The sequence below is a fragment of the Muntiacus reevesi genome, chromosome 5, assembly GCF_963930625.1.
Source record: "Muntiacus reevesi chromosome 5, mMunRee1.1, whole genome shotgun sequence".
Classification (NCBI taxonomy): domain Eukaryota; kingdom Metazoa; phylum Chordata; class Mammalia; order Artiodactyla; family Cervidae; genus Muntiacus; species Muntiacus reevesi.
The window spans coordinates 79185561-79202306 of NC_089253.1; the positions used below are offsets into that span (position 1 = coordinate 79185561).

The 16746-nt window shown below is 42.6% G+C and overlaps 1 protein-coding gene across 2 annotated transcripts in view; it reads right to left on the bottom strand.

Annotated features, from left to right (window-relative positions):
* The window catches only part of DESI2 (desumoylating isopeptidase 2), a 44376-nt gene extending 28826 nt beyond the window's left edge, over positions 1-15550 (bottom strand). For both annotated transcript variants that reach the window (XM_065935602.1, XM_065935601.1), the window contains exon 1: positions 15278-15550. In XM_065935602.1, the coding sequence (XP_065791674.1) occupies positions 15278-15319 (42 nt within the window). In that variant the 5' untranslated portion in view covers positions 15320-15550. The remainder of the gene's footprint in view (positions 1-15277) is intronic.
* Positions 15551-16746: the final 1196 nt, after the last annotated feature.

Sequence of the window (16746 nt, forward strand, 5' to 3'; positions counted from 1 at the left end):
AACAATCAATCACAATTTGATAAGTGTTAAAACAAATATGTGTATATATCATAAGTAACTCATTTTTTGGATGTTACTCTAACACATGCTTTCACTTACTCTGTCTTTCATAATAATAGTCCACACAAAATATGTAAATCACTTTTGGGATATTCAAGCAAGTAATTTGTTCCCAAGGCCACATAATAAGTGGCTAAGTCGCACATAGAGCCCCGGTTTCTTAGGCTTCATCTACTGCTTTTTTAAATTACATGACTATTTCCTAATAGACAGTCTCATGTGGCTTTGATTTTCTTTACATGGTCTTGAAGTATCCTGAACAACTTCAGAATAAGATGGAGTTCATTAATACTAGTTCATCGTTTTTCTTAAGTGTGAAATTTTGGTGACCTATCATGTACCATCACAAGTAAAAACATCATTACTCTTTGCCTAAATGCCGTATGACATGCCCACCTTATCTAGTTTAGTAATGGAGAGACCTCCTACCCTGGGAACTATAACTAACCTTCAAATGTGAAGGAGAGGGAAAATCTACAAGATGTGTTCCTTTTAGAAACTAGAATTTCCATGGTACTTCAACCGGACACCTCTTTTAATACTATTCAGCAGATTCCAATACACACAACAGATTATACTGAGAACCGCTGGAGACAATGAACATGTTAACCTTATCTGGTGGTTCATGTAACTCACCGCTGGACAGTGAGTTAGAAACTACAGTTATGCTGTGGTATACAAACCAATCTCAAGCTAAGTTGTGTCAGTTTCCATAAATACTTCAAGACATATAAATTAGTTCCATTAAGTTCATGTGGCAGAAAGGCTGAAGACTAGCTGTCAACTCTAACGCCAAGGGGATAAAAAATGCTACACAATTAACCCCAATTTTATATATTTAGTATGACAGAGATCTTGGAGATGGTGTCAAATGTACACTTGAATAAAATCTAAATTACTAATTTTTCACACAATTTTACAAGCTTGTTTTCCATTTATAGTTGTTATAAAATATTGACTATATTCCCCACATTACACAATTACATTCTTGAGCCTATCGTACACCCAACAGTCTGTATCCACGCCCCTACCTCTCTATTGCTCGGCCCCTTCCTGACTGCATCTACCACAACCTGCTTTTAATGCTTCAGTTGGGGTAGGGCTTTGCTCTGTGTACTAACTCTCCTTCAGATAAAGTGAAGAAATCCCCCAAATCAAGCTATTAAGTGTTGCAACTACTGAAAGTGTACAAACGGAAGCTCACTTAGCTTTTACAATCCTGCAAATAACAACACAAGCAACAACACAGGTAACACTTTCTAGGGCTGATCATGTGCCAGGTGTCATTCTATGCATCTTATATAAATTGACTCATATGATCCTTGTAAAAACCCTATGAGCCAAGTACAGTACTACTCCCCTTTTAATTATTTTTTGACCATTTGGCATGTGGAATCTTAGTGTCTTTACAAGGGATGGAACCCGCAGCCCCTGCACTGGAATCACGGAGTCTTAACCACTGAATGGCCAGGGAAATCCTATTCCTATTTTAGAAAGAAACAGTAGCACAGAGAAGTTAATTTCCTCAAAGTCACATAGCTGAAAAGCAGGAGGTAAAATACAAATCTATGCAACCTGATGCCAAGGCTAAACCACAACGACAAAGAACTATGAACACATTTCACTACTTTCAGTAACAGATTCCAGGCATGACCAAGGAGAAGGCAGGCCTGCCTCAGCCTTCTTCCTCATATTGCTACTCTTGTTCTGAACCAGTGTGGATGTTCTGTGACTCTCACTTGCCACCTGACTGGCCATGGAGACCCGTCAAGACACCTGAGCAATGCAGAACCCTGCATGCATGCTTCTCCATCCTGCAAGGAGCAGCCACGAACAAGATGACACAGTGGAGGAAGAAACTGTTTCAGGATGACAAGTCCTAGGGGAACCTCAGGTTAAGTCCAAGAAATCTTTTTAAAGTACTGTAATGACTACATACCAAGTTCTGGGAATAAAAAGAAGAGTAACACACTGTCTCTACCCTTAAGTTCACTGCAGAATGAATAACTTAGAAAGTGAAAAAAAAAAAAAAAAAAAAACCTGCTTTTTTTTTGGTTGACCATGTCACACAGCATGTAGGATCTTAGGTCCCAGACCAGGGATTGAACCCACGCCCCCTGCAATGGAAGCGAGAACTATCAACCCCTGGACTGCCAGGGAAGTCCTGCTGCATTATTGTTTTGATACCCACAGATAAAAGAGGTCAGAATGAATGTGAACTGAAACATCACAGCTCTTGCTTGCTTCGTTATTTGTTAGCCTCTTAAGTAATAAATTTCTTTGGAAGTTGGTTTAAAATGACATAAACCCCCAGGCTGAGAGCACCATGGGAACATCATGGTACAATATGGTGGACAGTTAACAGAGATAATATTGAAGTATACCACTAGTTCTCCTTGATTCAAATGGATAAGAGCTGGAAAATATTACAGCATATTCGTATGCTGATTGGAATGAAAGTAGGATTAAAAAAAAAAAAACCTGAAGAGAGAGAACATAAGAAGACAATTCTGAGAGCAAAGTCCTTGCATAGGAGAGTCTGGGTTTCAGCACACAGGGGAAGGTTTGACCTCAGACAGTCCCATTCCATGTAACAGGAGGGAGATGAACAGTGGTGGTGGAGGGGTAAGAACATTCTCTTCAATTTTTTTATTTTAATTTAAATGAAATAAGCAGTGAAGTCATCAGCCGAGAGTAAAGAAGGTGGAAAGAGAGCATGAAATACTGCAATTGTCTTGGAGAGTGGGTAAGTCAGTTGACTAGAGAAATAAGGAAACGTTGCCAAATGGCATTTAGGGTCCTCCTGGGGTTTGTGGTCATGATTTTAAAGTGAGATTAGTCTGTATGGTTGTATATTTTTCTCTAGCTGCATTTGGCTGCTGAGGTATCGAGTAGATGGAGAGTTCAATTTAACTACAGCTGCTAGACAAGTATGACAGAGGGAATGATTAAAATGGTAGACTACAAAATCTAACTTGGATGGGGGCGGTGGGAGTAAGGAAGTGATTATTAAGAAACTGACTCATGTGATTGTGGGGGATGGCAAGTCTGAAATTTGCAGGACAGGACGGCAGGCTAGCGAGGCTGGGAAGAAGTGATGTTACAGCTGTCTGACACAGAATTCCTTCTTTATAGGATCTTGGTCTTTTTTCTTAAGCTCTTCAACTGATTGGATGAGGTCCACCCACATTATGGAGGATAATCTGTTTTACTCAAAATCTACTGATTTAAATATTTACCAAATCTAGAAAATATTTTCACAGCAACACCTAGACTGTTGCTTGACCGAAAACTGGGCTCCCTGCCCAGCTGACACATAAAACCAACCATTTACAAAATCATTTACAGAAAAGGATGAGGATGTAGGGGATGTTTAAAAATCACTACCCATTCATGGGTTCCGAAGAGCACAATGAAACTTAGTTTACCGATGTGTGTAAGATTAGGACAAATAAAAAGAGAAACATAGCACTTTCCATGGATGAGGGGTGCTACATGGTGGTTAGTGGCACAGACTTTAGTGTTAAGAGCTCTTGGTTCAAAACTGCTCTACCCACATGTACCCCACTGTTCATCATAGCACTGTTTACAACAGCTAGGACATGGAAGCAACCTAGATGTCCACTGGTGGACGAATGGGTAAGAAAGTTGTGGTATATATACACAGTGGAATATTACTCAGTTATTAAAAAGAACACATTTGAGTCAGTTCTAATGAGGTGGATGAAACTGGAGCCTATTATACAGAGTGAAGTAAGCCAGAAAGAAAAACACCAATACAGTATATTAACACATATATATGGAATTTAGAAAGATGGTAACGATGACCCTATATGCGAGACAGCAAAAGAGACACGGATATAAAGAACAGACTTTTGGACTCTGTGGGAGAAGGCGAGGGTGGGATGATTTGAGAGAATAGCATTGAAACATGTATACTACCATATTTGAAACAGATCACCAGTCCAAGGTTCGATGCATGAAACAGGGCATTCAAAGCCAGTGCACTGGGACAACCCAGAGGGATGGGATGGGGAGGGAGGTGGGAGGGGAGCTCAGGATGGGGGACGCATGTACACCCGTGGCTGATTCATGTCAATGTATGGCAAAAACCACCACACTATTGTAATCAGCCTCCAATTAAAATGAATTAATTAAAAAAACCTGCTCTACCACTTAAGCCATGAGTCTGAGCAGGCTCTTCAACTAAGCCTGTTTCACCATTTTTAAAAGGGATATGAGAGAATGGCTTATTACAATGGTTGGCATACACAAAACACACAAAACTGTTATCATTATTAATATTATTGCTCTTATTATTACAGGAAAAGACTCAATATTGTAAATCTATCCATTCTCCCCCAAAATTATTCACAAATTTAGTGTCATTATACTTCAATTTTCAATGAATTTTTTGATAAACTGACTTTAAATTCTGTTTGAAAAATAGATATGTGGAGGAAAAAAGAGAATTCTGAAGGAGAATATGAGAAACTCATGACCAGTCATCAAAACACAGTAGAATACTACAATTAAACATCTGTAATGGTGCAGAGGTAACTAAATAAATGAGTAGTACAGAAGGCCAAGAAATAGACTTATATAGAATGATAATTTAAGATAAGATAAATATACCATGAACCTCCGATGAACGTGGCGACTCACGGATCATTTATTAACTAGCATTGGCTTTTCACTTGGGAACAAAAGTATAAACTCTTTCTGTAATTTTAGGCTAGTGGAAGCCTTTCTAGAGGGATGACATGAGGCTGAAATGTTATGAAACTTAAAAAAATTTTATGGGCTACGGCGTATATAGCTAAAGGAACTGAAAGCAGAGACCTGGAACCGATATCTCTATACCCACGTCCACAGCAGTACTATTGACAATAGCTACAAAGTGAAAGCAAACGTCAATCACAGATAAAGGCATAAACCAAGTGTGGACCATCATTCAGCCTTGAGAAGGAAAAACTGACAGATGCTACAACAGGGATGAACCCTGAGAACTCTATGCGGAGACAAATAGGTCAGTTACAAAAAGACAAATACTGCATGATTCTACTTGTATGAGGTATCTCTTCATAGATAAAGAAAGCAGGACGGTGATAACCAGGGACTGAGGGGAAGGGGAAGTGGGAAATGGTTGTTTAATGGGTATAATTTCACTTTTGAAAGATGACAAAAAGTTCTGAGACTGGCTGCACAACAATGTGAATGTACACTGAACTACAATAGCTAAAAATGATCAAGACAATAAATTTCATGTTTACTTCAATAAAATTAAAAAGCGACAAAACAAGTATGGAATTTTTTCAGAGCCTTACAAAGTATTCCTAAAAAAGAAAATGAGTAGTAGCCACGAAAACTTTGGAATGATGATAAATGGAAACTGGCCCAGCCATATACTAAATATACTGTAAAATTATAATAATTAGAATAGTGTAGTAATGAGACTAATCAATTCTGTATGGGCAAGAATTCAGTATTATGATAAGGATGACACCACAATTTGCTGAGGAAAGACTTTTATTTCAAATAATGTGGTGTCAATTAGTTAATTTTTGAGTTTTCGTTTCATGAGGGAATTCTTCTCAAAGGGACTATCACAGTCAAATAATAAATACATTCCAGACAAATAGAAAGAAAACTGTTTTACACATATCTTGTTTCCCTTTATTACTGCTTTGTCTTTCTCATAGTTTAATACTCTGAATATTCATTGGGCTGATGCTGAAGTTGAAGCTCCAATACTTTGGCCATCTGATGCAAAGAGTAGACTCAGGGGAAAAGACGGTGATGCTGGGAAAGACTGAAGGCAAAAGTAGAAGAGGGAGGCAGAGGATGAGATGGTTGGATAGCATCCTCAATTCAACGAACATGAATTTGAGCAAACTCTGGGAGACAGTGAAGGACCGGGAAGCCTGGTGTGCTGAGGTCCATGGGGTGGCAGAGTCAAACCACTTAGCGACTGAACAACAACAATAATATTATTTTGGCAGTCTTCTCTTTATATTCTAATAACCAACTGGGTGATTCAGGAACAATAATAGTGCTCTGGAATTTAAATATCTTACAGAAAATCTTGACAGTCAACAAATGCAAAGTGTAACTTAAGAAAAACCTGTTTAACAAAAGAATTCACCTAAAATAGTAGGCTCTCTCTGGTATTTAAAAGTAATTTGTAAGTTTCACTAAATTCTATTTGGTTAACTTTACCCCTCATCACGTGACCTTGGGATCGGTATACACTGTACCACTGTACTTTGAAGAGTCTGTAGTCATTAACATGCTTGGACCCTTCATATCTGAGTATCTGTCATCATAAAAAGCTTCCATACCTTACTTTTTGAATACATTTGACGCTTTAACAACATGGGAACACCTGAAATGTAGACTTTATTTTCCCCAATAAATATAGCCAGCCTTTGAATCCACAGTTTCTGCGTCTGTGCATGGGGATGGCCAACTACGGGATTTGAGCGTCTGCAGACTTTGGCATCTGGGGTGGGGCCTGGAACCAATTCCCCCAAGGATACTGGGGGACGGCTGAACATCAGATTTTCCATTCTAAGTTACCAGGTTAGCATTTACTCCATGGCAAGTCAAAGGACTGCTGAAGGGAACACTGAACAGTTTGGGGTTTACAAAATGTCTCTCACAGATGGTGTGGTAGGCAGAACGACTTCTTAAGAGGTCTAGATCCTGGTCTACAGAACCTGTGAATGTGCTGTATTACACGACAAAGGGACTTTCAGAAGTAAAGTTATAGACTTCAAGATACATGTTCCCCTGGAATACCCTCGTGGGTCTCATCTACCTGGGTCTCCTGCACTGCAGGCAGATTCTTTATCATCTGAACCACCAGGGAAGCCCTCAAGACAGATACTCCCCTGGAATATCCTTCTAGGTCTCATCTATTTATAAAAGCCCATAAAAGCAGAGAACTTCCTCTGGATGCACGTGGAATCGATGTGGCAGAAGGGGAGGCCAGAGCCCTCTAAAGTGTGACAAGGACTTAGTGCATTATTGCCGGGATGAAGATGAAGGATGCAGGTGAAGAATGCAAAAGGCTTTAAGCATCTGAGAGAGGCCTGGCTGACACAACAGCAAGGAATGGGACCTCGGCCCTACAACTGCAGACCACTGAATTTCCGTCACACTATTAACAGGCTAGGCAAACTTGTCCCTGCAGCCTAGGCCAGCTGACAACCTGCTTTCAAACCTTGTGAGACCCAGAGCAGAGGAACCAGCCAAGTCCACCCGAACATCTGACCTACGCGAATGTGAGAGAATAAATCTGCACTGTCGTAAACCACCAAGTTTGGGGCAATTTATTATTGTGGGAATATAAAACGAACATACAGAGGCACTTGATTCTTTTACTTACTAAACAAAAAAAAAAAAAAAAAAAAGAAAGGAAGAAAAAAGAAGAGGAGATACTGTTAGGGATAACACAAGAGGGCAGACTTATGACTGTCTTTTTTTTTTTGAAGTTAGACCTGAGGGTCACTGTTTTTAGAACAAGTGGTAGGAGAGTCACTGGTCCAAGAAGCATACTTGGTATAAGAAAATTAAGACTAGTTCCTATTAACTTGAGACTAGTTCCTATTAATCAGATACTGACAATGTTTTTGGAGGGATTATCTTCCAAGGAGTGACTAACACCTAAGTTCAAAGAATAAACCAGTAAAGAACACTTCTTCAGTGTAGTTCCACAGTGTTTAAAACAACCTCCCTCCCCCTGAAAAAAGCTATGCCAAAGAACAATAATGGATATTTTTTCCTATCCTATTCCCCTTCTTGGTCACCCAATTCCAACAATAAAGCTACAATCCTACAATAAACTAAGTAAAAGTACAGGGAAAAAACCCCAGAAACAGGCATTTGACACAGGAGAAGAGGGATCAGATGACTTTCTCATGCCATTTAAGTACTGGCCCCATTTCTAATAAAACTGCCTAGTTAAAATCCCATTCATTTAGTAAATATTACTTACATAACACCTTCAAGTGACAGGCCCTGTTCTAAACACTGGTGACAGTACAATGCTATCAAGTGACCTCCCCTTCACAGATCACTGCCTTGCTGTGGCAAAAGGACTTGCGTGACTCAATGAAGCTATAAGCCATGCCATGCAGGGCACCCAAGATGGATGGGTCCTAACAAAGAGTTCAGATAAAATGTAATGCACTGGAGGAGGGAATGGCAAACCACTCCAGGATACTTGCCATTAGAGCCTCATGAACTGTATAAAGGGACAAAAAGATATGACACTGAAGGATGAGTCCCCCAGGTCTGAAGGCGTCCAATGCGCTACTGGGGAAGAGTAGAAGAGAACTAATAGCCCAGAGAGAATGAAGCGGTGGGGCCAAAGTGGAAACGATGCTCAGTTATGGATGTGTCTGGTGATGAAAATAAAATCTGATGCTGCAAAAAAGGGTATTGCATAGGAACCTGGAATGTTAGGTCGATGAATCAAGATAAATTAGACGTGGCAAGTGGAGATGGTAAGAAAAAACATTGACATCTTTAGTTCACATCAGTGAACTAAAATGGACAGGAATGGGTGAATTTAATTCAGATGATCATTGTATCTACTACTGTGGGCAAGAATCCCATAGAAGAAATGGAGTAGCCCTTATAATCAACAAAAGAGTCTGAAATGCAGTACTTGGGTGCCACCTCAAAAATGACAGAATGATCTTGGTTCGTTTTCAAGACGAGCCATTCAACATTACAGCAATCCAAGTCTATGCCCCTGCCACTGATGCCGAAGAAGCTGAAGTTGATCAGTTCTATGAAGACCCAGAAGACCTCCTAAAACTAACACCAAAAAAGATGTTCTATTCAACAGGGATTGAAATGCAAAAGTAGGAAGTCAAAAGATATCAGAAGTAACAGGCAAGTTTGGCCTTGGAGAACAAAATGAAGCAGGGTAAAGGCTAACTGAATTTTGCCAAGAAAATGTATTGGTCACAGAAAATACCCTTTTTCAACAACACAAGAGACGACTTTACACATGGACACCACCAAATGGCCAATACTGAAATCAAATTGATTACATTCTTTGTAGCCAAAGATGGAGAAACTGTATACAGTCAGCAAAAACAAGACTTGGAGCTGACTGTGGCTCAGATCATCAGCTTCTCATAGCAAAATTCAGGCCTAAAGAAAGCAGGGAAAACCACTACATCAGCCAGGTATGACTTAGATGAGATCCCCTCTGGATATGCAGTGACGGTTAATGAACAGATTCAAGGGATTAGCTCTTGTAGACAGAGTGCCTGAAGAGCTGTGGATGGAGGTCTGTAATACTGTACAGGACGCAGCAGACAAAACCATCCCAGAGAAAAAGAAAAGCAAGAAGGCAAAGTGGTTCTCTGAGAAGGCTTGACCAATAGCCAAAGAAATAAGAGAAATGAAAAGCAAGGGAGAAAGGGAAAGGTATATTCAACTCAACGCAGAGTTCCTAAGAACAGCACGGAGAGACAAGAAGGGCTTCTTCAATGAACAATGTATAGAACTAGAAGAAAACAGCAGTAGGGGAAAGACTAGCGATCTCTTCAGGAAAACTGGAGATATCAAGCGAACACTGTGCCCAAAGATGGGCACAATAAAGGACATAAACGGGAGAGACCATGTTTGTTTAATTTATATGCTAAGAAATGCCAGGCTGGATGAGTTACAAGCTGGAGTCAAAACAGGAGGGAGAAATATCAACAAAGTCGATATGAGGAGGATACCACCCGAAAGGCAGAGGGCGAAGAGAACTAAAGAGCCTCTTGATGAGGGTGAATGAGGAGAGTGAAAGCGCCGGCTTAAAACTAAATATTAAGAAAACTAAGATCATGACATCTGGCCCCATTACTGCATGGTAAATAGAAGGGGAAAAGGTGGAAGTAGTCACAGCCCTCTCGTTGGGCTCTAAAATCACTGCGGATGGTGACTGCAGCCCTGGTGTCAGAAGACATTTTCTTCCTGGCAGGAAAGCTATGACAAAGCTAAACAGTGTGTTAAAAAGCAGAGACATTACTCTGTCGACAAAGGTCCGTATGTCAAGGCAATGGCCTTCCCAGTGGTCACTTAAGGTTGTGAGACTGGACCGTAAAGAAGGCTGAGTGCCGAAGAATTGATGCCTTTGAACTGTGGTGCTGGAGAACACGCCTGAGAATCCCTCGGACACAAGGAGATCAAATCTGTCAATCTTAAGGGAAATCAACCCTGAATACTCACTGGAAGGACTCAGGCTGAAGCTGAAACTCCATTATTTTGGTCATCTGATGCAAAAAGCTGACACACTGGACAAGTCTATGGTGCTGGGAAAGCTTGAGGGCAGAAGGAGAAGAGGGCATCAAAGGATGAGATGGCTGGATGGCATCACCGATGCAATGGACATGAACTTGAGCAAATTTCAGGAGACGGTGAGGGACAGAGAGGCCTGGCGTGCTGCAGCCCATGGGGTTGCAAAGAGTCAGACACCACTGGGTGACCGAACAACAACAATCAAGTAACTTGCAGTCTAGTGGGATGGGCAGAATGATAACACATGCAGTTATTGAGACATGTAGAAAGTACAAGTAGGGCCCGGAAGTTAAGGCAAGTCTCATGAGTAAAGGCTGAGCTACAGTCAGAAGGAACAGGGGTTATTAATAGCTGAGCAACGCTGGAATTGGACACTCCAGACAGAAGGATCAGCATGTGTAAAAGATACTGGTTACAGTATAGCCTATTTGGATAACTTAAAAATTTCATTGTGTGAGCATAAAGAGTGAATATTAGGTGGAGGGGTGGTAGCAGGGGACTGGTAGGAAAGGTTTTTTTAAATAGTCAGGTGCACCAAAAAAGGCCTTAGTTACTAGACTTTATCTTACAGGTGAATTTTAGGCAGAGGAATGGCACCGATCATGTTTCAGGAAGACTACTTTGGTCACAGAAGGGAAGACGGACTAAAATGAAATAACATTTGAGACTGAAACTCATAAGAAGTCTATTATAGAAGCAGAGATAATGAGGGCCTGAACTTGAGAAGCAGTAGTGGAAATGGGGGTAAGATAACTAATTTAAAGAATATTCAGAAAGTGAAGTCTGTGATAGACATCATAGGCTCCCAGCTACCCGCCTACTCACAACTCACCACAAAGGCTGGAAAAGCCACACACCCGCCTTCTCAGCTTCATCACAGTCACTGTGAGCCAACTCTGGACAGTCTCTCAGGAAAGGAAGGTGGCTCTGGCAGTCTTTCCCCTTCTGGTAATAAAAGGAGAGGTGCAGGTGGAGAACGGTCCTGCCCACCTGTCTTCGCAGCTCAGTGAAGGAGGACACGGGTGCACGACAGTCACGTTACAATGACGCGGGGACAATGCAGGAAGAAAAGCCAATGTGCCGAGGACAGTTGAGTAAAAAGATGAAAACCTCTTGGTCCTTGCTGACTTGGCTGAGCTGCTCAACTAACACAGGGACTGTTTAATCTCTGGATTAAGGATCCTTCCAGTTTAAGCCACTGATCGTCAAGCTCTCTCTTACTTCCAGATAAAATCAACCAAACTAAGAGAAAGGAAGGGTTTGCAGGGTTTGTAATAAAAAGGAATTTAAGTTTTACTCCCAAGGTGTTGGCTTGGGAAACTGAGCAGAAGAAGGTGCTAGTTATTGAGATAAAATTACAACACAAGCAATGTGTGTGTTGCGCGCCCATGGGAGCATGTAGGAGGGATGGTTGGGTAGAGAAAGGGGGAGGGGCCTGAGGTCAGGAAAGGAGAAAAGGAAAAATGTTTGTTCCTGGATATGTTGATTTAAAGAAACTATGGAATCACTTAGGTTAAAAGTATATTCAAGAAGAGTGAATTAGATTTACAGATGTGCAGTAAGTCAGATCCTGTCATACCTGCATGGTCTCACACTCTTGGAGAAGTACAATGGGGTGAGGAGAATCAAAAGAATGGAGTCCAGACAAAAACTTCTCCATCTGAAGACTCCTAGAAAGTGTCTATGACTCTGAAGATGTGCAGATACTATTTAAAAATCGGGAAGAAAATTGTTTATAGGATGAAATCTATAAACATCATATTACTGCATATTTTTGGTTTCTAAAAATTCATTTAGCAGCACAAAATCTGAATCTATGACAAAGGAAGACCTTGTGTACAAGTGACTATGCCAGAGACTGGCCCGGCAATTGAAACTAATCTGAATTACTTGCTTTACTATGTATGCCAATAAATTAGCAATATGTGAATAACCTCATTCCCAAAATACATGTGACAGAGTTATGGAAGAAAAGAAATGATCAGCAGCTCCCAATCTACTGAACAGGAAAAACACAGTCAACTAGAGCAGGCAACAGTCTCACAGAGAAAGAGGAACAAGGATACACTGCAAGAGGTCCCTATAAACAGTGACTATAAGCACAAATCAAAGGCTGATTTTCATGTTTACAAAGTCTAGACTAGATAGACAGCTGATGTACCAGGCCTGTACAGACAGACCACAGCAATCCTCATCAAAGGCATTTATGATGAATAGGAAGTACTACAAAGATAAAAGGAATTTGCCCTTGACATCAAGCAAAGATGCTTCAAAAACCAAAACTGACTTGAGAAAAATGAGTATAATAGCTACAAATTTATACCTCAATCCACTGGTCTTGATTCTAAAACATAACTCCGACCACACTGCTCTTCACCTCGAAAACTTTAAATGGTTCCCCCTGGCTCACAGACCATCCCCTCAGCCCCAAACTAATAAAAATTCTAGCCAAACTGGAAGTTTTGTCTCCTTTCATGCATCCTACACTCTAGCTACACTGGATTTTCCAAATCCAACATGTGCTTTCCTTCTCCTGTCAGTCTGTTTGCGCTGACTGTTCCTTGCCTGCGGAAACCCTCCCCATTCTTCAGGGTTTTCCCCTTTATTTTTCAGCATTCCATGATCCTACAAGAGCACTGTCTTCTTGACATCTTGTTCTGCTCTTATCAAAACCATGGCATTGTTCTGAATTGTTACCACTGGTGTACCTCCCCTATGACACTCTAAATTCCTTAAAGAGGAAGGCATAATTAATTCATCTTTGTGACTTCTACGGGGTCCTAACTAAATAACTGTAGGTTGCTGAGTTAGTGACATAAGACACTTACAGACCAAAAGCCCTCAGGAGAACATATAAACTCAAGTTTATTAGAAGTCTAGTAACTCAGCTATTTATCATTTTTGATAAACATTCACGTGCTCCTCCTGTTGACAGGGAAGAGCAACATATAAGAAATAAACACAGGAACTATTCAGTAGAAAAAATAATGAACAGACTGTGGTCTGGAAATTCTAGATCCTATTTGTAGCTCTCTGGGCAGGTACCCTTTTCTCTATTTACTTTGTACTACCTACTTCACAAAAGCTATATGAAGAATAATATCTTTGTTATCTGGTTAACATTTTAAAGATGTTTCCAAACTAGTTAACATTTTAAAGATCTTTCAGAACACTCCTCCCTTCAAAACATACTGGTTTGAGAATCATCTCTAGCTGTTCCTACGTTTACGACATAGCAGTGATTTGTTCGTCATAGACTACCTAAAGGGTAAAGAAGCCCATTATAAGCCAAAGAATCTATCTCCAGTTTTATTTAAAAAGCAAAATGCTCTCTTCCTCTACTTTCACAGATTTCTTTTAGGCAATGAAACTGGCCCTCTGGCCACTGCATAATCCTAATTTATAAAGGGGTTTAACAATCTAGAAGAAAAAGTATACTGTGCTCTCAAGAACAGAATATATCCTGAGGGATGGTGTGCAACAATCTGCATGAATAAATAAGAAACCAAACCAAATTCAGATCACTGACGGGGAAACCAGGCAGAAACAGTAAAAGGGCAATAAAATTCTTGAAAAACAAAGGCTTCCGCAGCTATCCACACCAAGTTTAAATCTAGGGAATAATTTCTTAACCAGTGACACAGGCCAAAGACTTTACAAAGTACCAAGCTCTTTTAAAATCTCTGGTTCTGATTATTCCTCTCTGGAACTTTTCCCTATCATACCCCATTTTTCTCAGAATGCTAACCTATCTCCTTTCAGCTCCAAGTTTAGGTGCAAACTCAATGGAGTACTCCCCTCAGATCCCAAGCAGTCTCTATGGCCTTCGCACATAATTCCCAGACTGAGGCATAGGAATTCCTTCCTACCCAAGAGGTTACAGTGTAAATTTAAAAACTTAAAAAACAATACACGGGAACACAAAGTTTAGATCTATGAGTGAGAACCACGACTCCCGACCTCCCGTATTTTGGCTCTTCACCTTTAAGCCAACAAAAACAATGCTGGGGACTTTTTCACTTGTCAATCCACTTACGAAATTTTAACCATCCCAAGTGGTGGTGACCTCTCATAAAACAAAAACTAATCGACCAAAAGCAAACAAACCCAAGCATACATCTAACTGCAACAGTAACTGCGTACCGGTTATTTCAATGGCGATTATAACGCAAACCAACGTTTGGACTCATTTCTGTATGCTCGCAGTACCCCAAAAGTTCGATGACACAACAAACTCGTCCTTCTCGTCCCTCTCCTGCGGCCACGTCAGATACCTGTTGCATCACCTGGAAAGAGGTCTCCAGAATCTAGGAAAGGAGTACCACCACGAACCCCTAAATAATTCAGATGGGCTATTTTCTGGATAAATTTTAATTTAGCCTCATTCATTTTAATGAGGTTGCCTTGGAGGCTAGGGTGTGTTGGCTCCTGTTCACCTTTAAAGAGACTCTAGCACTGGCATCGACAAGCGGTGACTTTCTGGACTTGGAGGGGCTTGGGAGTTTTTGAAGACGGGCTGCTTTGGCAGAGTGGGCAATTGGGGTGGGAGAAGCGGGGCTGCCCCGGGGTTCCGGTGATGGAGCGGGAAGTCCGTCCCGCGACCCAAGCTTCGCGGAAAGGACACTGCTCGTTGGCCAAAAGGTCGGGCCCAGCCCAGGGTCCGAGCCAAGTCGGGGCACGAGGGAGGTTCGAGGCGAACCGAGTCTTGGTCAAAGCCCCGGGGCAGACCGGGGAAAGCTAAGAAGCGCGGAGACGTTTGCAGGGATTAAAAAAATAATACTCCCCTCCCCCAACCCCGGTGAATCAAGTGGGAGGCGGCGACGCCAGGCTGGAAACGCGAGGGGCCGGGTCCGAACCCATCGGCGAGAGAATGCCGGCCGGGGCCGGGCTCGGGCGCCGGCGCCGTACTCACCATGTCGTACACGTTGAGCACCACTAACTGGTTAGCCCCCATCCTCCTCCCGGGGGCCGCCGCCTCGCGCTCCAGCCGCTCCGTTCCGCGGGGCCGAAACCGTTCTCACCCACGCGGACACCTCAGGGGGCCGGAGCCGGGCCCTAACCGCACAGCCCGGCCGGCGGGAGCCAGGGCGGAAGCATCGGGAAGCTGGTCGCTCCCGGGCGCCGCCGACAGGACCCTCTGCGCCTACGGGGCCGGACCGCAGGCGGCCGCTCCGGCTCAGGCGCCTCCCCCCGCGGCAGACACGTGGGGGAAGGCGGGGCCCGAACAAGGGGCGGGCGCCGGGCTCCCGGGGGCGGGGCCGGCCGGGGCTGGGCCCGCCTGCGCTCTAGCCTCCACTGCCGCACTCGCACCTAAGATGGCGCAGCCTTGGTGCTTTTCCGCCAGGGGGGGGAGCGCGTTCCGAGAAAGACTACAATTCCCAGCATGCAATGAGGAAGCGCAGAGGCGGAGTCCTAACTGCGGTCCTTCCTTGCGGTGCATTTCCAGCTGTCGACTACAGTTCCCAGCATGCTGCGGGGGCAGGGTCCTGCTGGCCAGGCCTAGCCCGGAGACTACAGCTCCCAGCATGCAGTGCTTGTGGTGTGCGCCCTAGCCTTGCTGTTCGTCCTTGTGGGCCGTGAGGTTGTCCATCTGCTTCTTTTATCCGTTACTGCTGTGATTGGTTTCTGTCGCGTTGAGCTCGATGAAGCCTCACGAATGTGGCAAAAGCCCACATTGATGACCCTGTTTTCCAAGTTCCATCTCACTATTATTTTTTATTTTGCAAGGGGAGAAAAATAGAGGAAGGTGGGTTACTGGCAGGAGAAGGGGTATAACATGCATCCAGTTAATTCTCAATGTGGAATTTTACATTTTATGAAACTATCCTGCTGAAATGGGAAGATAGCTCATAGATTAGCACAACCCTGGGACAGAGTGTGTGCTTTTGCATTCATTCAAAAATTATTTGTTGTGTGACGGCCCTTTGCCAGGCAGTGATGTAGGCACTGGGGAGTATGGAGTAAACGATAGGGAGGAGGAGCAAAATATGCTTTATAGAGAGTTAAAATAGGATGAAGTGATTGACAGTAATCTTAAATTGGCTGCAGTGGGAAGGTCTCCGTAAGCTGCTGAGGTTTAAGCTCAGAGTTCAGTTCAGTTGCTCAGTCCTGTCCAACTCTTTGGGACCCTATGGACTGCAGCATACCAGGCTTCCCTCCCTATCCATCACCAGCTCCTAGAGCTTACTCAACTCATGTCCATCCAATCGGTGGTGCCATCCAACCATTTCCTCCTCTGTCGTCCCCTTCTCCTCCTGCCTTCAACTGTTCCCAGCATTAGGTCTTTTCCAATGAGTCGGTTCTTCACATCAGGTGGCCAAAGTATTGGAGCTTCAGCTTCAGGATCAGTGCTTCCAGTGAATATTCAGGACTGATTTCCTT